The 13,163-nt window shown below is 42.3% G+C and overlaps 1 protein-coding gene across 3 annotated transcripts in view; it reads right to left on the bottom strand.

The window, feature by feature from the left end:
- Positions 1–1,811: 1,811 nt before the first annotated feature.
- The window catches only part of LOC139264253 (leukocyte elastase inhibitor-like), a 49,760-nt gene continuing 38,408 nt past the window's right edge, over positions 1,812–13,163 (bottom strand). For all 3 annotated transcript variants that reach the window (XM_070880418.1, XM_070880417.1, XM_070880419.1), the window contains exons 5-7: positions 9,914–10,056; positions 5,739–5,906; positions 1,812–2,378 (exon numbers count right to left, since the gene is read on the bottom strand). In XM_070880418.1, the coding sequence (XP_070736519.1) occupies positions 1,953–2,378; positions 5,739–5,906; positions 9,914–10,056 (737 nt within the window). In that variant the 3' untranslated portion in view covers positions 1,812–1,952. The remainder of the gene's footprint in view (positions 2,379–5,738; positions 5,907–9,913; positions 10,057–13,163) is intronic.

Below are 13,163 nucleotides of genomic sequence, written 5' to 3'. Positions count from 1 at the left end.
AGACTGTGACCCCTGGTTCTGGACTTCCCCAACATTGGGAACATTCTTCCTGCATCTAACCTGTCTAACCCCGTCAGAATTTTATATGTTTCTATGAGGTCCCCTCTCACTCTTCTGAACTCCAGTGAATACAAGCCCAGTTGATCCAGTCTTTCTTGATAGGTCAGTCCCGCCATCCCGGGAATCAGTCTGGTGAACCTTCGCTGCACTCCCTCAATAGCAAGAATGTCCTTCCTCAGGTTAGGAGACCAAAACTGTACACAATACTCCAGGTGTGGCCTCACCAATGCCCTGTACAACTGTAGCAACACCTCCCTGCCCCTGTACTCAAATCCCCTTGCTATGAAGGCCAACATGCCATTTGCTTTCTTAACCGCCTGCTGCACCTGCATGCCAACCTTCAATGACTGATGTACCATGACACCCAGGTCTCTTTGCACCTCCCCTTTTCCTAATCTGTCACCATTCAGATAATAGTCTGTCTCTCTGTTTTTACCACCAAAGTGGATAACCTCACATTTATCCACATTATACTTCATCTGTTATGTTAGAACCGTACAGAGCTCTGGTTAGACCCCATCTGGACACTGCATTCAGTTCTGGGCACAGCACTTCAGGAAGGATATCTTGGCCTTGGAGGGGTTACAGCACAGGTTTACTGAATGATATTGCAGCTAAATGGTTAAATTATGAGGACAGATTGCATGGAGTAGACTTGTATTCCCTTCAATATAGAAGGTTTAAGGTGATCTAATTGAAGTGTTTAAGTTGATTAAAGGATTTAATAGAGTAGACAGAGAGAAATTATTTCCTCTAGTGGGAGAGTCCACAAAGGGGCATTGCCTTAAAATTAAAGCTGAGCTAAAATTAAATATAGCACTTCTCACAAAGGGTACTGGAAATATGGAACTCTCTCCCTCAAAAGAGATTCGGTCAATTGAAAACTTCACAAGTGAGATTGATATACTTTTGTTAGACATTGGTATTAAGGGTTACGCAACAAAGGCGGATAGATGGCGTTAAGATACAGATCTAATTGAATGGTGGAAGAGGCTCGAGGGGCTGAATGGTGGAAGAGGCTCAAGGGGCTGAATGGCATACTCCTGTTCCCATGTAAAATCTGATGACATTAACCAGCCTTCATGTTTGAAATGCTGATGGACTCACTAACCTCGAGTTTCCAATCTGTCGCACAATTCTTACGTCTGAAATTGATAAATCTAGGCTACTATTTATTTCCACTATTTTTATTCCAAAAAAAAAAGTTCCTTTGAAATTGAAAACCCAAAAGCTGGGATTTTGGTCCACATTGCATATAGAGCAGGTAACCTTTATTCAAAAAAGAAAGAGAATTACATCTTTTATTTCCAACCTTTCACCCCACCTTTGCTATTTTGTTTTCGGACAGAGGACTGGCAAAACTGGATTGGCTAAAAAGAAATGTGCACACTGTAAAACTCCGCATTTAAGCTATTTGTAATTGTCATTGCAGAAAAAGAAACACTAGACGCTTTCCCTGTTGATAAACGACTCATACCCCAATATTAGTGCATAAAGTCAGGTATGAAGGAAGGTCCGAAGTGCCAGGCTTTGCAGTACATTTTACATCGGTGGTTTATCAATCGTAACCTGGAGTTACGGTAACTGACCAGTGAGTTACTGAAACACACCATTAATACAAATGCAGTTGCATTTTGTTAATTTATTGTCGGCTTTTATTACCAGTTCGTGTACTAGTTTCAGATAAAAGTTAACAGAAAGTAATAAATCTATCCTTACTCTAAAACAATAATCACTGAACCATCTTTTGTATTCATTTTAATGGATATTTTTTATTTGAAATTTCATTTTGTGCTAAAGGACATTAAAGAAGTAAAATACGTTCATCTAACAGATCTTTAAATCAGCATAGATGATGTCAACATTTTGCTTTTGAGCTTTGTCATGCAGTGTTACTTAGTCCCAGGTTTGGGAGAAGTGTATCTACCAAAGAACAGAATGCTATTTGTTTTGTTGTGTCGAATGAAAAAGAGGAAGGGATGATCAGCAGTGAAAATCTTCTCAGGCTGCGGGTACATGCTTGAGCCCACCATTATCATCCCCACTGAAGCTGCTGCTTCAGTTCCTTCCTCATTCACTTCCACAAAAGACTTATGAATAACTTTGGTCACAAATAAGTCACGAGCCTCAGACATTCCAGATAAATCTGCCATCGAACCATCGAAAAGATCTAGCATGCCTAAACTGGACAGAGGTGAGTTGAGCTCATAGTCATCTTCCAGTTTAAATTTAGGCAGACGGACCTGAACATCCATTTTTTCCATACGATCTTGAAGTGTCCATTCTTGCAGCTTTTCTAATGTAAGTTCCTGCTCCAGCTGATAGACCAAAACAGCAAACATCAGTTAGAGGCCAAAACAAGAAAAGCTCAATTACAAAGAAAAGGGCCAGAGTGATCTCCTGGATTGTGTTTGATTGCACGGGAAGATCAGAGAGCAATTTCTCAGATTCTTCCACCAAAGTGGCCTGGGTTTTAAATTTGCCTTGCCCAGGAGGTCACATGATTTTTGGGTGGGATGGAAAGCAATGGTCCCTCTAAATTTTTATTGGGTGCGTGGCTCCTTTAACGTGCTGCACGGCCCATTCACATTTCCGCGCATGCACAATTTTTCCATTTAAAAGCCGGTGAGCGGCCTACACAGGAGTTGCAGACCGCTGCACAGGAACACTGGTGGAGAGTGTATATATTGTGAGATTCAAGGTGTCACAATTGTGTGGGACAGGCTGGATGGACCAATGGGTCCTTTCCTGTCTGTCATTGTTTATATGTTTGTATAATAATATTAAACCATGAATGGTGTTGGGAGCTGGGAGTAACTACAAGGTTCACATTTCTTCACCTTGCCTCAGAAGTGCTGAAAGGTTGTGTTCCTGAATGGGAAGCCAGCCATCTTGTGCTTTATTTTTTTCCCCTTGTAACTTTTTCCGCCCTCCTCTCCTGAAGGTGCTGCTTCTGTGCTGGGCAATGCTCCCAGTAGTGCTGGTTTCACACTGGCTATACAGCCATTATTCACATTCAAGCCTGAACAGCAAGTGTAGGCAAACTGACTGGAAAGCATCTCAGCCAAGTCAGATTGGGACCTTTATTGGTATCCACACGTGCTTTGAGGAGGGTGTGCTGGATAGCAATCACAGGTAGAATTCCTGCCTGATTTTCCTTTCCTAGTCCAGGGTTGAATTATCATTACACAGAAAGGCACTTTATAACAAATAGTGCATTATACAGTAACAGGGTGACGGTGAATTCTAGCGTCCTTATTGGACCTTGGTTGCAATTAGCACACGCAGCAGAGATTAATCCTGGTCTGTACGGTACAACTACTCAATGGATGAACTTGTTCAGCCATTGAAGCATTTGCTGTGGTGAATCTCAAAATAATATAAATACATTTATTCTAAATACAAGGCTGAATCTGGCAGATAATGAGAATAAAAGCAGTGAAAAGTACTGGAGTACTCCCTTCAGGTATGAAATTCATCTCTATAAATAAAATCCAGTGTGAATTACAAGTGATTTCGGTTATTAGCTCCTCAATCCATGTTTATGTTGTTCTGCAAAGTGCCCAGTTTTAGAAAGCAGAGCACATCAGAGCATAAATTGCGTGATCAAAGGCACTTTAGATGTAGGTCTGTGGATAAAGCGGAATCCCAACTGCTCTGGGTCACTGCCTCACCAATTTGCCATTTTGACAGGCTGGGGCCGTAAAGTAGTGATGCTTGTTCACAAATGGACCAACAAATGAGTGGGGACATCCCAGTAAATGTCTGTGGACACCTGTGATTTGTTAAGCAGCCTTACAGCATCATGCTGTGAACCAGATCTCTGTAACCAATGGTTTCTGCCGTTAATTCATTCAGTGACTCTATAAATACTCTTATTACCAAGAATATCTGAGAACTGTTGCAAATTCAAGAGCAGTCAAGCTTCAAGCAGTTCACAGAGTAAGGAGTTTCTGCATCTACATATGAACTCTCTCACTCCATGTAAATGTATGTCAACACTTTTAATTATTAAAAAAATTAAAGTGATTATTTGCAATACATTTTTGACTCTGTGCATACGCACCTTTTTCGTACTCTGCATGCGGACTCGATCCGGTCACACTTGTGCACTTGATCCAGTCCCACATGCACAGCCCCAAACGGTGTGGCAGCTGCGGCCTGCACCGCCACACTTCCCTCGGCTCAGTGTAGAGATGGTCAGGGGATTCATTGGTGGCTAGGTAGCAGAAAGGATCGAAGGTAGGGAGAGACAGCATCGAAGGGGGAAAGAGAGAGAGAGAGAGAGAGAGAGAGTGTGGGAGAAACAAAGGGGTAAGAGAGAGAGAGAGAGAGAGAGAGAGAGAATCAAAGGGGGACGAGAGAGAGAGAGAGAATCAAAGGGGGGGAGAGAGAGAGAGTGAGAGAGAATCAAAGGGGGAGAGAGAGGGGATCAAAGGTAGAGAGAGAGGGGGTAACAAAGGGGGAAAGAGCAATTGGGGGGAAATCAAAGAGGGAGAGAGAGAGAGAGGGAGAGGGAGAAACAGGGCGAAAGAGAGAGTGGGAGAAGCAAAGGGGTAAGAGAGAGAGAGAGAAAGAGAGAGAGAGAATCGAAGGGGAAGAAAAAGGGAAACAAAGGGGGGGAAGAGAGGGGGAACAAAGGTGGGGAGAGATCAGAGGGGCTCGGAGAGGGGGGAGAAGGCTACAAACTAAGAGGAGACGGCGAGAAGGCTTAGGTGGGGGCGAGAATGTCAGGAGGTCAGGGGGAGGTCAGGAACTAGGGGAGAGAAGGTCAGGAACATGTTGGGGGGGGGGGGGGGTGGTGGGTGTGTGGAGGAAAGAGAGCACAGTGGGGACCTGGGTGGGAGAAGAACATGATCCAGGTCCAAAGGGGGGGGGCGGGGGGAAAGAAGGGATGAGAGCAAGAAAATGATCCAGATGGGAAGATCAATCACATTCTCCCACCCTTTGTTAGGCCTGAATCATGTTCTTTCTCCCCCACCCCCTTTACACCTGCACTACGTTATCCCTCTCCTCTGCCACCCCCACCCCCCGAACTCCGCCTGCAGACCACAGCGATTCAAGAAAGAAGCTCACTACCACCCTCCCACAGGTTACTAGGGATGGACAATAAATGCATTAAAAAATATAAGGATATTCTGTATTGGTCCTACAACATGCATAACATTACATTTGTGTGTTATTTTCCAGACTCAACTGTTCCAATATTCTCCTGGCCAGCCTCTCATCTTCCACCCTCAATGGGAACTCATCCAAAACTCTGCTGCACGCATCCTAACACGCAGCATGCCCCGTTCACCCATCACCCTTGTGCAGCTGTCTGGAGATCCCGCGCAGCCCGTTTAACAAAAATAAATTAGGGGGAACACTGTCCACCAATACCTTGAATTTAAAATTCTCAACCTCATGATAAAATCTGTCCATGGCCTCACCCCTACCTATCTGAACTCGACAATGCGAGTGTTCCTATCCCGGGAGGGTGAGCCCAGTCTGTTCTCCCGAGTAGTGTTAGCAGTTGTATAATGGATCAAATCACACATTGCAAAGATCTCGTTTACTCAGGCAGGCAGGATCTAATTGCACATTACAGACAAACTGCTGGGTGTGTCTTGTCCTTCAAAAGGGACCAATCAGAACTCTGGTGTTACAAATAGTTACAGCCTAAAAAGATACAATACCTTTTGGAGACCTGTGGAATCATCCATGATGTCATCTGGTAATAAGATGATCATACTTAATTCTTCATCAACGTATGGAAGCTCAAGAACTTGAATCTTAACTTCAGGTACGTGGTGGATAAGGAACTCCTCCTTTTGGTACATCATTTTCACCGGCCTGCTTTCATTCTATAAACAGTAACATTCATTGCATGTAATTCTTTTGTAATTTAAACTATTCAAAGATACTGTCAAAGAGACAGGTACGGGAATTATTTAAACGAAGCAAAACAAGTCACAAGATAAAAGTATAGGTAAAAACACAGATGATACTGCAACCTGCAAAATAGACACATTGCCGTATCATGTTTTAGTGCACTACTCCGAAAGAAACATAGAAACATAAAAAATAGGTGCAGGAGTCGGCCATTCGGCCCGTCGAGCCTGCACCACCATTCAATATGATCATGATTGATCATGCAACTTCAGTACTCCATTCCTGCTTTCTCTCCATACCCCTTATCCATTAAGCCATAAGGGCCACATCTAACTCCCTTTTGAATATATCTAACGAACTGGCCTCAACAACTTTCTGTGGTAGAGAATTCCACAGGTTCACAATTCTCTGAGTGAACAAGTTTCTCCTCATCTCAGTCCTAAATGGCTTACCCCTTATCCTTAGACTGTGACCCCTGTCTGAACTTCCCCAACATCGGGAACAATCTTCCTGCATCTAATCTGACCAATCCTGTTAGAATTTTATGAAGTCCCCTCTCATTCTTCTAAATTCCAGTGAATATAAGCCTAGTCGATCCAGCCATTCTTCATATGTCAGTTCTGCCATCTGGTGGACCTTCGCTGCACTCCCTCAATAGCAAGAATGTCCTTCTTCAGATTAGGAGAACAAAACTGTACACAATATTCAAAGTGTGGCCTCACCAAGGCCCTGTACAACTGCAGTAAGACCTCCCTGCTCCTATACTCAAATTCTCTCGCTATGAAGGCCAACATGCCATTTGCCTTCTTCACCGCCTGCTGTACCTGCATGCCAACTTTCAATGACTGATGTACCATGACACCCACTCATTGCACCTCCCCTTTTCCTAATCTGTCACCATTCAGATAATATTCTGCCTTCCTGTTTTTGCCACCAAAGTGGATAACCTCACATATATCCACATCCAAGAGACCATCATAATTGCCCAAAGTTTGACAAGAGTACTCACTGCTATATCGCTGTAAGCAGTAACGATGCTCTACAAACAATCAATCAATTTTACCCTTTACATGTTTGTGTGTGTGGGCCGTGCACTCTTCTGAAAGATGAAACAAAGTATAGTCCCTAGATCATTTAGTCACTGAGCCATGTTACTAATTTACATCTCTGGACTGATCAAAATACATTGTTGGCTTTGAATAAACAAAACACTCTGTGGGAGAAGGCCCATTTGTAGTTCAGAACATTTCCTGGTTCTAAAATGTGGTCACCTTTATTCTGGTACCCTGGCATTAGGTCACTTAAAATCAATCATTATATCAAAAAACAAGTTTGGTTCTTCTAAATTCCCTGAACATAGAATGTTGTTATCTAGACACATTGTTACTGTGGATTGACAAGTCTCCGGGGTTGAAATACACAATGTTATCGGACTGTCTTTGTTTCAGACTTTCACCGTCTCGTGTCTCACACTGAGAGAAGTGCCACCATGCCCCAAATCCTTCAAAACAAACTTACTTGTTGAAGGCAACAGGCCTTGGATCTTACCTGAATGGAAATAGATTGAGCTGCGTGGATAGACTGGAGAAGCTGGGGTTGTTCTCCTTAGAGCAGAGAAGGTTGAGAAGAGATTTGACAGAGGCATTCAAAATCATGAGGGGTCTAGACAGAATAGATAGAGGGCAACTGTTCCCATTGGCAGAAAGGTCGAGAATGGGAAGATACAGAATTAAGGTGACAGGCAAAAGAACCAAAGGCGACATGAGGAAAAACCTTTTATGCAGCGAGTAGTTAGGATCAAGAATGCACTGCCTGAAAGGGTGATGGAGGCAGACTCAATCGTGGCTTTCAAAAGGGTATATGATAAGTACCTGAAGGAGAATAAATTGCAGGGCTACGGGGAAAGGGCGGGGGGGTAGAACTAGCTGAAGTGCCCTTGCAGAGAGCTGGCACAAGCTTGATGGGCCATAAAAACATAAGAAATAGGAGCAAGAGTAGACCTTACGGTTCTGCTCTTTCATTCAATAAGATCATGGCTGATCTGATCTTGGCCTCAGCTCCATTTTACTGCCTGTTACCCATAACCCTCGACTCCCTTATAGTTCAAGAATCTGTCTATCTCAACCTTGAATATATTGAATGACTCAGCCTACACAGCTCTCTGGGGCAGAGAATTCCAAAGATTCATGACATTGAGAAAATAAATTCCTCCTCATCTCCGTCTTAACTGGGTGACCCCTTATTCTGAAACTATGCCCCCTAGTTCTCGATTCCCCCATGAGGGGAAACATCCTCCCAGCATCTACCCTGTCAAGCCCCCTCAGAATCTTATGATTCAATAAAATCACCTCTCATTCTTCTAAACTCCAATGAGTACAGGCCCAACCTGCTCAATTTTTCCTCATAAGGTAACCCCTTCATCCCAGGAATCAACCGAGTGAATGTTCTCTGAATTGCCTGCAATGCAATTATATCCCTCCTTAAATAAGGAGATCAAAACTGTACGCAATACTCCAGGTGTGGTCTCACCAACGCCCTGCACAGTTGTAGCAAGACTTCCCTACTTTTAAACTCCATCCCCCTTACAATAAAGGCCAACATTCCATTTGCTTTCCTAATTGCTTGCTCTACCTGCATGCTAACTTTGTGTGTTTCATGTACGAGGACACCCAGATCCCTCTGTATAGCAGCATTTGGTAGTCTTTCTCCAGTTAAATAATATTTTGCTTTTCTATTGTTCAGACCAAAGTGGATAACCTCACATTTTCCCACATTATATTCCATCTGCCAAATGTTTGCCCACTCACTTCACCTATCTATATCCCTTTGCAGACTCTGTATCCTCACAACTTACTTTGCCACCTATCTTTGTATTGGCAACAAATTTGGCTACAATACACTCGATCCCTTCATCTAAGTGAATAATATAGATTGTAAATAGTTGAGGCTCCAGCACTGATCCCTGCGGCACCCCACTAGTTACAGTTTGCCAACCTGAAAATTACCCATTTATCCCGACTCTCTGTTTTCTGTTAGTTAGCCAATCCTCTCTCCATGCTAATATATTACCCCTAACAGCATGAGCTCTTATCTTGTGTAGTAACCTTTTATGTGACACCTTATCAAATGCCTTTTGGAAATCCAAATACACTACATATACTGGTTCCCTTTTATCCAACCTGCTCGTTACATCCTTGAAGAACTCTAATTAATTTGTCATACACAATTTCCCTTTCATAAAACCATGTTGACTCTGCTTGATTGTATTATGATTTTCTAAATGTCCTGCAACTACTTCCTTAATAATGGATTCCAGCATTTTCCCAATGACAGAGGTCAGGCTAACTGGCCTATAGTTTCCCGCTTTCTGTTTCCTTCTTTTCTTGAATAGTGGCGTTACATTTGCAGTTTTCCAATCTGCTGGGACCTTTCTAGAATCTAGGGAATTTTGGAAGATTACAACCAATGCATCCACTATTTCTGTAGGCCATCAGAACTTGTCAGCCTTTACTCCCATTAGTTTGCCTAGTACTTTTTCCTCCAGTGACAGTGATTGTTGTCATTTCCTCCCTCTCTTTTGCCCCTGGTTTTCTACTATTATTGGGATGCTTTGTGTCTACCACGAAGACAGATACAAATTATGTGTTCAAAATCTCTGCCGTTTCCTTGTTTCTCATTATTAATCCCCTTGTCTCATCCTCTAAAAGATCAATATTTACTTTAGCTACTCTCTTCCTTTGTTTTCCTTTTTATATACCTGTAGTTATTGGGCCAAATAGCCTCCTTCTGTACGAGAACCATTCTATGATTTTATTTCCAGTTTAACTGATTTGCTGTTGATCCAAGTTCAGTAACATTTCTAAATGTCATTTAATATTACTATTCAAATAATCAGGACCAAAACTTGAATGTTTCCTTATGGGGAAGAATTAAAAAGACAAAATAACTGGGTTCAGTACTGGTACTTTGCTTTGAATACCTTATTCAGTCTGAATGGCATCTCCTTTGTGAATTGTTCATTAAACTTCTCAGCCCAGCTTCCTTTGAAGTAGATGGCATTCACCAACACGAGTGTGGTAGCACTGCTAACCAAACCTGGAGCCAACAGGTTTTGGATCTTACCTGAATGGAAATAGATTCAAGATATTTGTATAGTACACAACAGCAGCAAAAAGGTTAAGAAAGGCTTAATCTTCAGTAATTTATATTCTAAATTTAAACTTCAGAAGAAGAGAGAGAAAAATATCAAACTCATAGTTACAAAATATTTTTGGTTACATCTTTAAAAAAAGTTACCTTGGAATAGTTATAAAGCAGGAGTCTTTCCCACAGCACATCAACACACTGGGGTGTATGTTCCAAGTTCCCAAATAGATTAATATCCATGTTAAATTAGTATGGTTAGGGATTAGTTTGTATCAAAACATTACTAAAATAATTTTTTTTTAAAGGTGCATTGCCAGAGGACTGGCGAATAGCTAACATAATACTTATATCTTAACACCGGTGGTAGGAAAATATTGCAATGCGTACGCAAGGAAAAAAATAGAAGAACTCTAGAAACCAAAAATATAATAATGAATAGTCAGCATGGATTTCAAAAGGGAAAGCCTTGCTTAACCAACCTCATTGAATTGTTTGAAGAATTTGGCAACAGAGAGAGTAGAAAAGGGTAATGTAGTAGATGTAATTTATCTAGATTTCCAAAAGGCCTTTGATAAGACACCACATAATAGACGAAATACGGTCAGAGAATGCAGGGGACTGCAACAAATTACAAGATATTATTAATAAACTTGCAGAATGAGCATATAATTGGTAAATGTGAGGTATTACATTTTGATAAGAAAAATAAGGAGGTCACATATTACTTGGAAAATAAGAATCTAAATGGAGTAGAAGAGCAAAGGGAGTACAAATACACAAATCACTACAAATAACACCACAGGTTAACAAGGCCATTAAAAAAGGAAACCAATCACTAGATTTCCTTTTATTTCCAGTGGGATAGAATTGAAAAGTATTGAAGTTTATGCTAAACTTGTATCAAACATTGGTTAGATCACACATGGTACTGCATACAATACTGGTCACCATATTATGAAAAATATAGAGGCACTGGAGAGGGTGTAAAAAAGATTTACCAGGATGATACGAGAAATGTGAGGTATACCTATCAGGAAAGGATGACCAGGCTAGATCGCTTTTCTCTTGAAAAGAGAAGGCTGAGGGATGACCTAATAGAGGTCTTTAAAATTATGAAAAGTTTTGGTAGAGTAGATAGAGCAAGAATGTTTCCACTTCGGGAAAGAGCAACACTAGAGGCCATTAATATAAGATCGCCACCAAGAAATCAAATAGGCAATTCAGAAGAAACTTCTTTACCCAGAGAGTGGTGAGAATATGGAACTCGCTACCACAGGGTGTGGTTGAGGCGAATACTATAGATGGATGTAAGAGGTCAGAGGATCTAGTAAGGAGGAGGAACTGAGGGAAATCCTTATTAGTCGGGAAATTGTGTTGGGGAAATTGATGGGATTGAAGGCCGATAAATCCCCAGGGCCTGATGGACTGCATCCCAGAGTACTTAAGGAGGGGGCCTTGGAAATAGCGGATGCATTGACAGTCATTTTCCAACATTCCATTGACTCTGGATCAGTTCCTATGGAGTGGAGGGTAGCCAATGTAACCCCACTTTTTAAAAAAGGAGGGAGAGAGAAAACAGGGAATTATAGACCGGTCAGCCTGACCTCAGTAGTGGGTAAAATGATGGAATCAATTATTAAGGATGTCATAGCAGCGCATTTGGAAAGAGGTGATATGATAGGTCCAAGTCAGCATGGATTTGTGAAAGGGAAATCATGTTTGACAAATCTTCTGGAATTTTTTGAGGATGTTTCCAGTAGAGTGGACAAGGGAGAACCAGTTGATGTGGTATATTTGGACTTTCAGAAGGCTTTCGACAAGGTCCCACACAAGAGATTAATGTGCAAAGTTAAAGCACATGGGATTGGGGGTAGTGTGCTGACATGGATTGAGAACTGGTTGTCAGACAGGAAGTAAAGAGTAGGAGTAAATGGGTACTTTTCAGAATGGCAGGCAGTGACTAGTGGGGTACCGCAAGGTTCTGTGCTGGGGCCTCAGCTGTTTACACTGTACATTAATGATTTAGACGAGGGGATTAAATGTAGTATCTCCAAATTTGCGGATGATACTAAGTTGGGTGGCAGTGTGAGCTGCGAGGAGGATGCTTTGAGGCTGCAGAGTGACTTGGATAGGTTAGGTGAGTGGGCAAATGCATGGCAGATGAAGTATAATGTGGATAAATGTAAGGTTATCCACTTTGGTGGTAAAAACAGAGAGACAGACTATTATCTGAATGGTGACAGATTAGGAAAAGGAGAGGTGCAACGAGACCTGGGTGTCATGGTACATCAGTCATTGAAGGTTGGCATGCAGGTACAGCAGGCGGTTAAGAAAGCAAATGGCATGTTGGCCTTCATAGCGAGGGGATTTGAGTACAGGGGCAGGGAGGTGTTGCTACAGTTGTACAGGGCCTTGGTGAGGCCACATCTGGAGTATTGTGTACAGTTTTGGTCTCCTAACTTGAGGAAGGACATTCTTGCTATTGAGGGAGTGCAGCAAAGGTTCACCAGACTGATTCCCGGGATGGTGGGACTGACCCATCAAGAAAGACTGGATCAACTGGGCTTGTATTCACTGGAGTTCAGAAGAATGAGAGGGGACCTCATAGAAACGTTTAAAATTCTGACGGGTTTAGACAGGTTGGATGCAGGAAGAATGTTCCCAATGTTGGGGAAGTCCAGAACCAGGGGTCACAGTCTAAGGATAAGGGGTAAGCCATTTAGTACCGAGATGCGGAGAAACTTCTTCACCCAGAGAGTGGTGAACCTGTGGAATTCTCTACCACAGAAAGTAGTTGAGGCCAATTCACTAACTATATTCAAAAGGGAGTGAGATGAAGTCCTTACTACTAGGGGGATCAAGGGGTATGGCGAGAAAGCAGGAAGGGGGTACTGAATTTGCATGTTCAGCCATGAACTCATTGAATGGTGGTGCAGGCTAGAAGGGCCGAATGGCCTACTCCTGCACCTATTTTCTATGTTTCTATGTTTCTATGTAAGGGGAGGCTGGATAAGCATATGAGGGAGAAGGGAATTGAGGGTTATGCTGACAGAGTTCGATGAAGAAAGTCGGGAGGAGGCCGA

Source organism: Pristiophorus japonicus, chromosome 5 (assembly GCF_044704955.1).
Source record: "Pristiophorus japonicus isolate sPriJap1 chromosome 5, sPriJap1.hap1, whole genome shotgun sequence".
Lineage (NCBI taxonomy): Eukaryota > Metazoa > Chordata > Chondrichthyes > Pristiophoridae > Pristiophorus > Pristiophorus japonicus.
The sequence above is the reverse complement of the archived record's forward strand: the minus strand, read 5'-3'. Positions and strand labels throughout refer to the sequence as shown.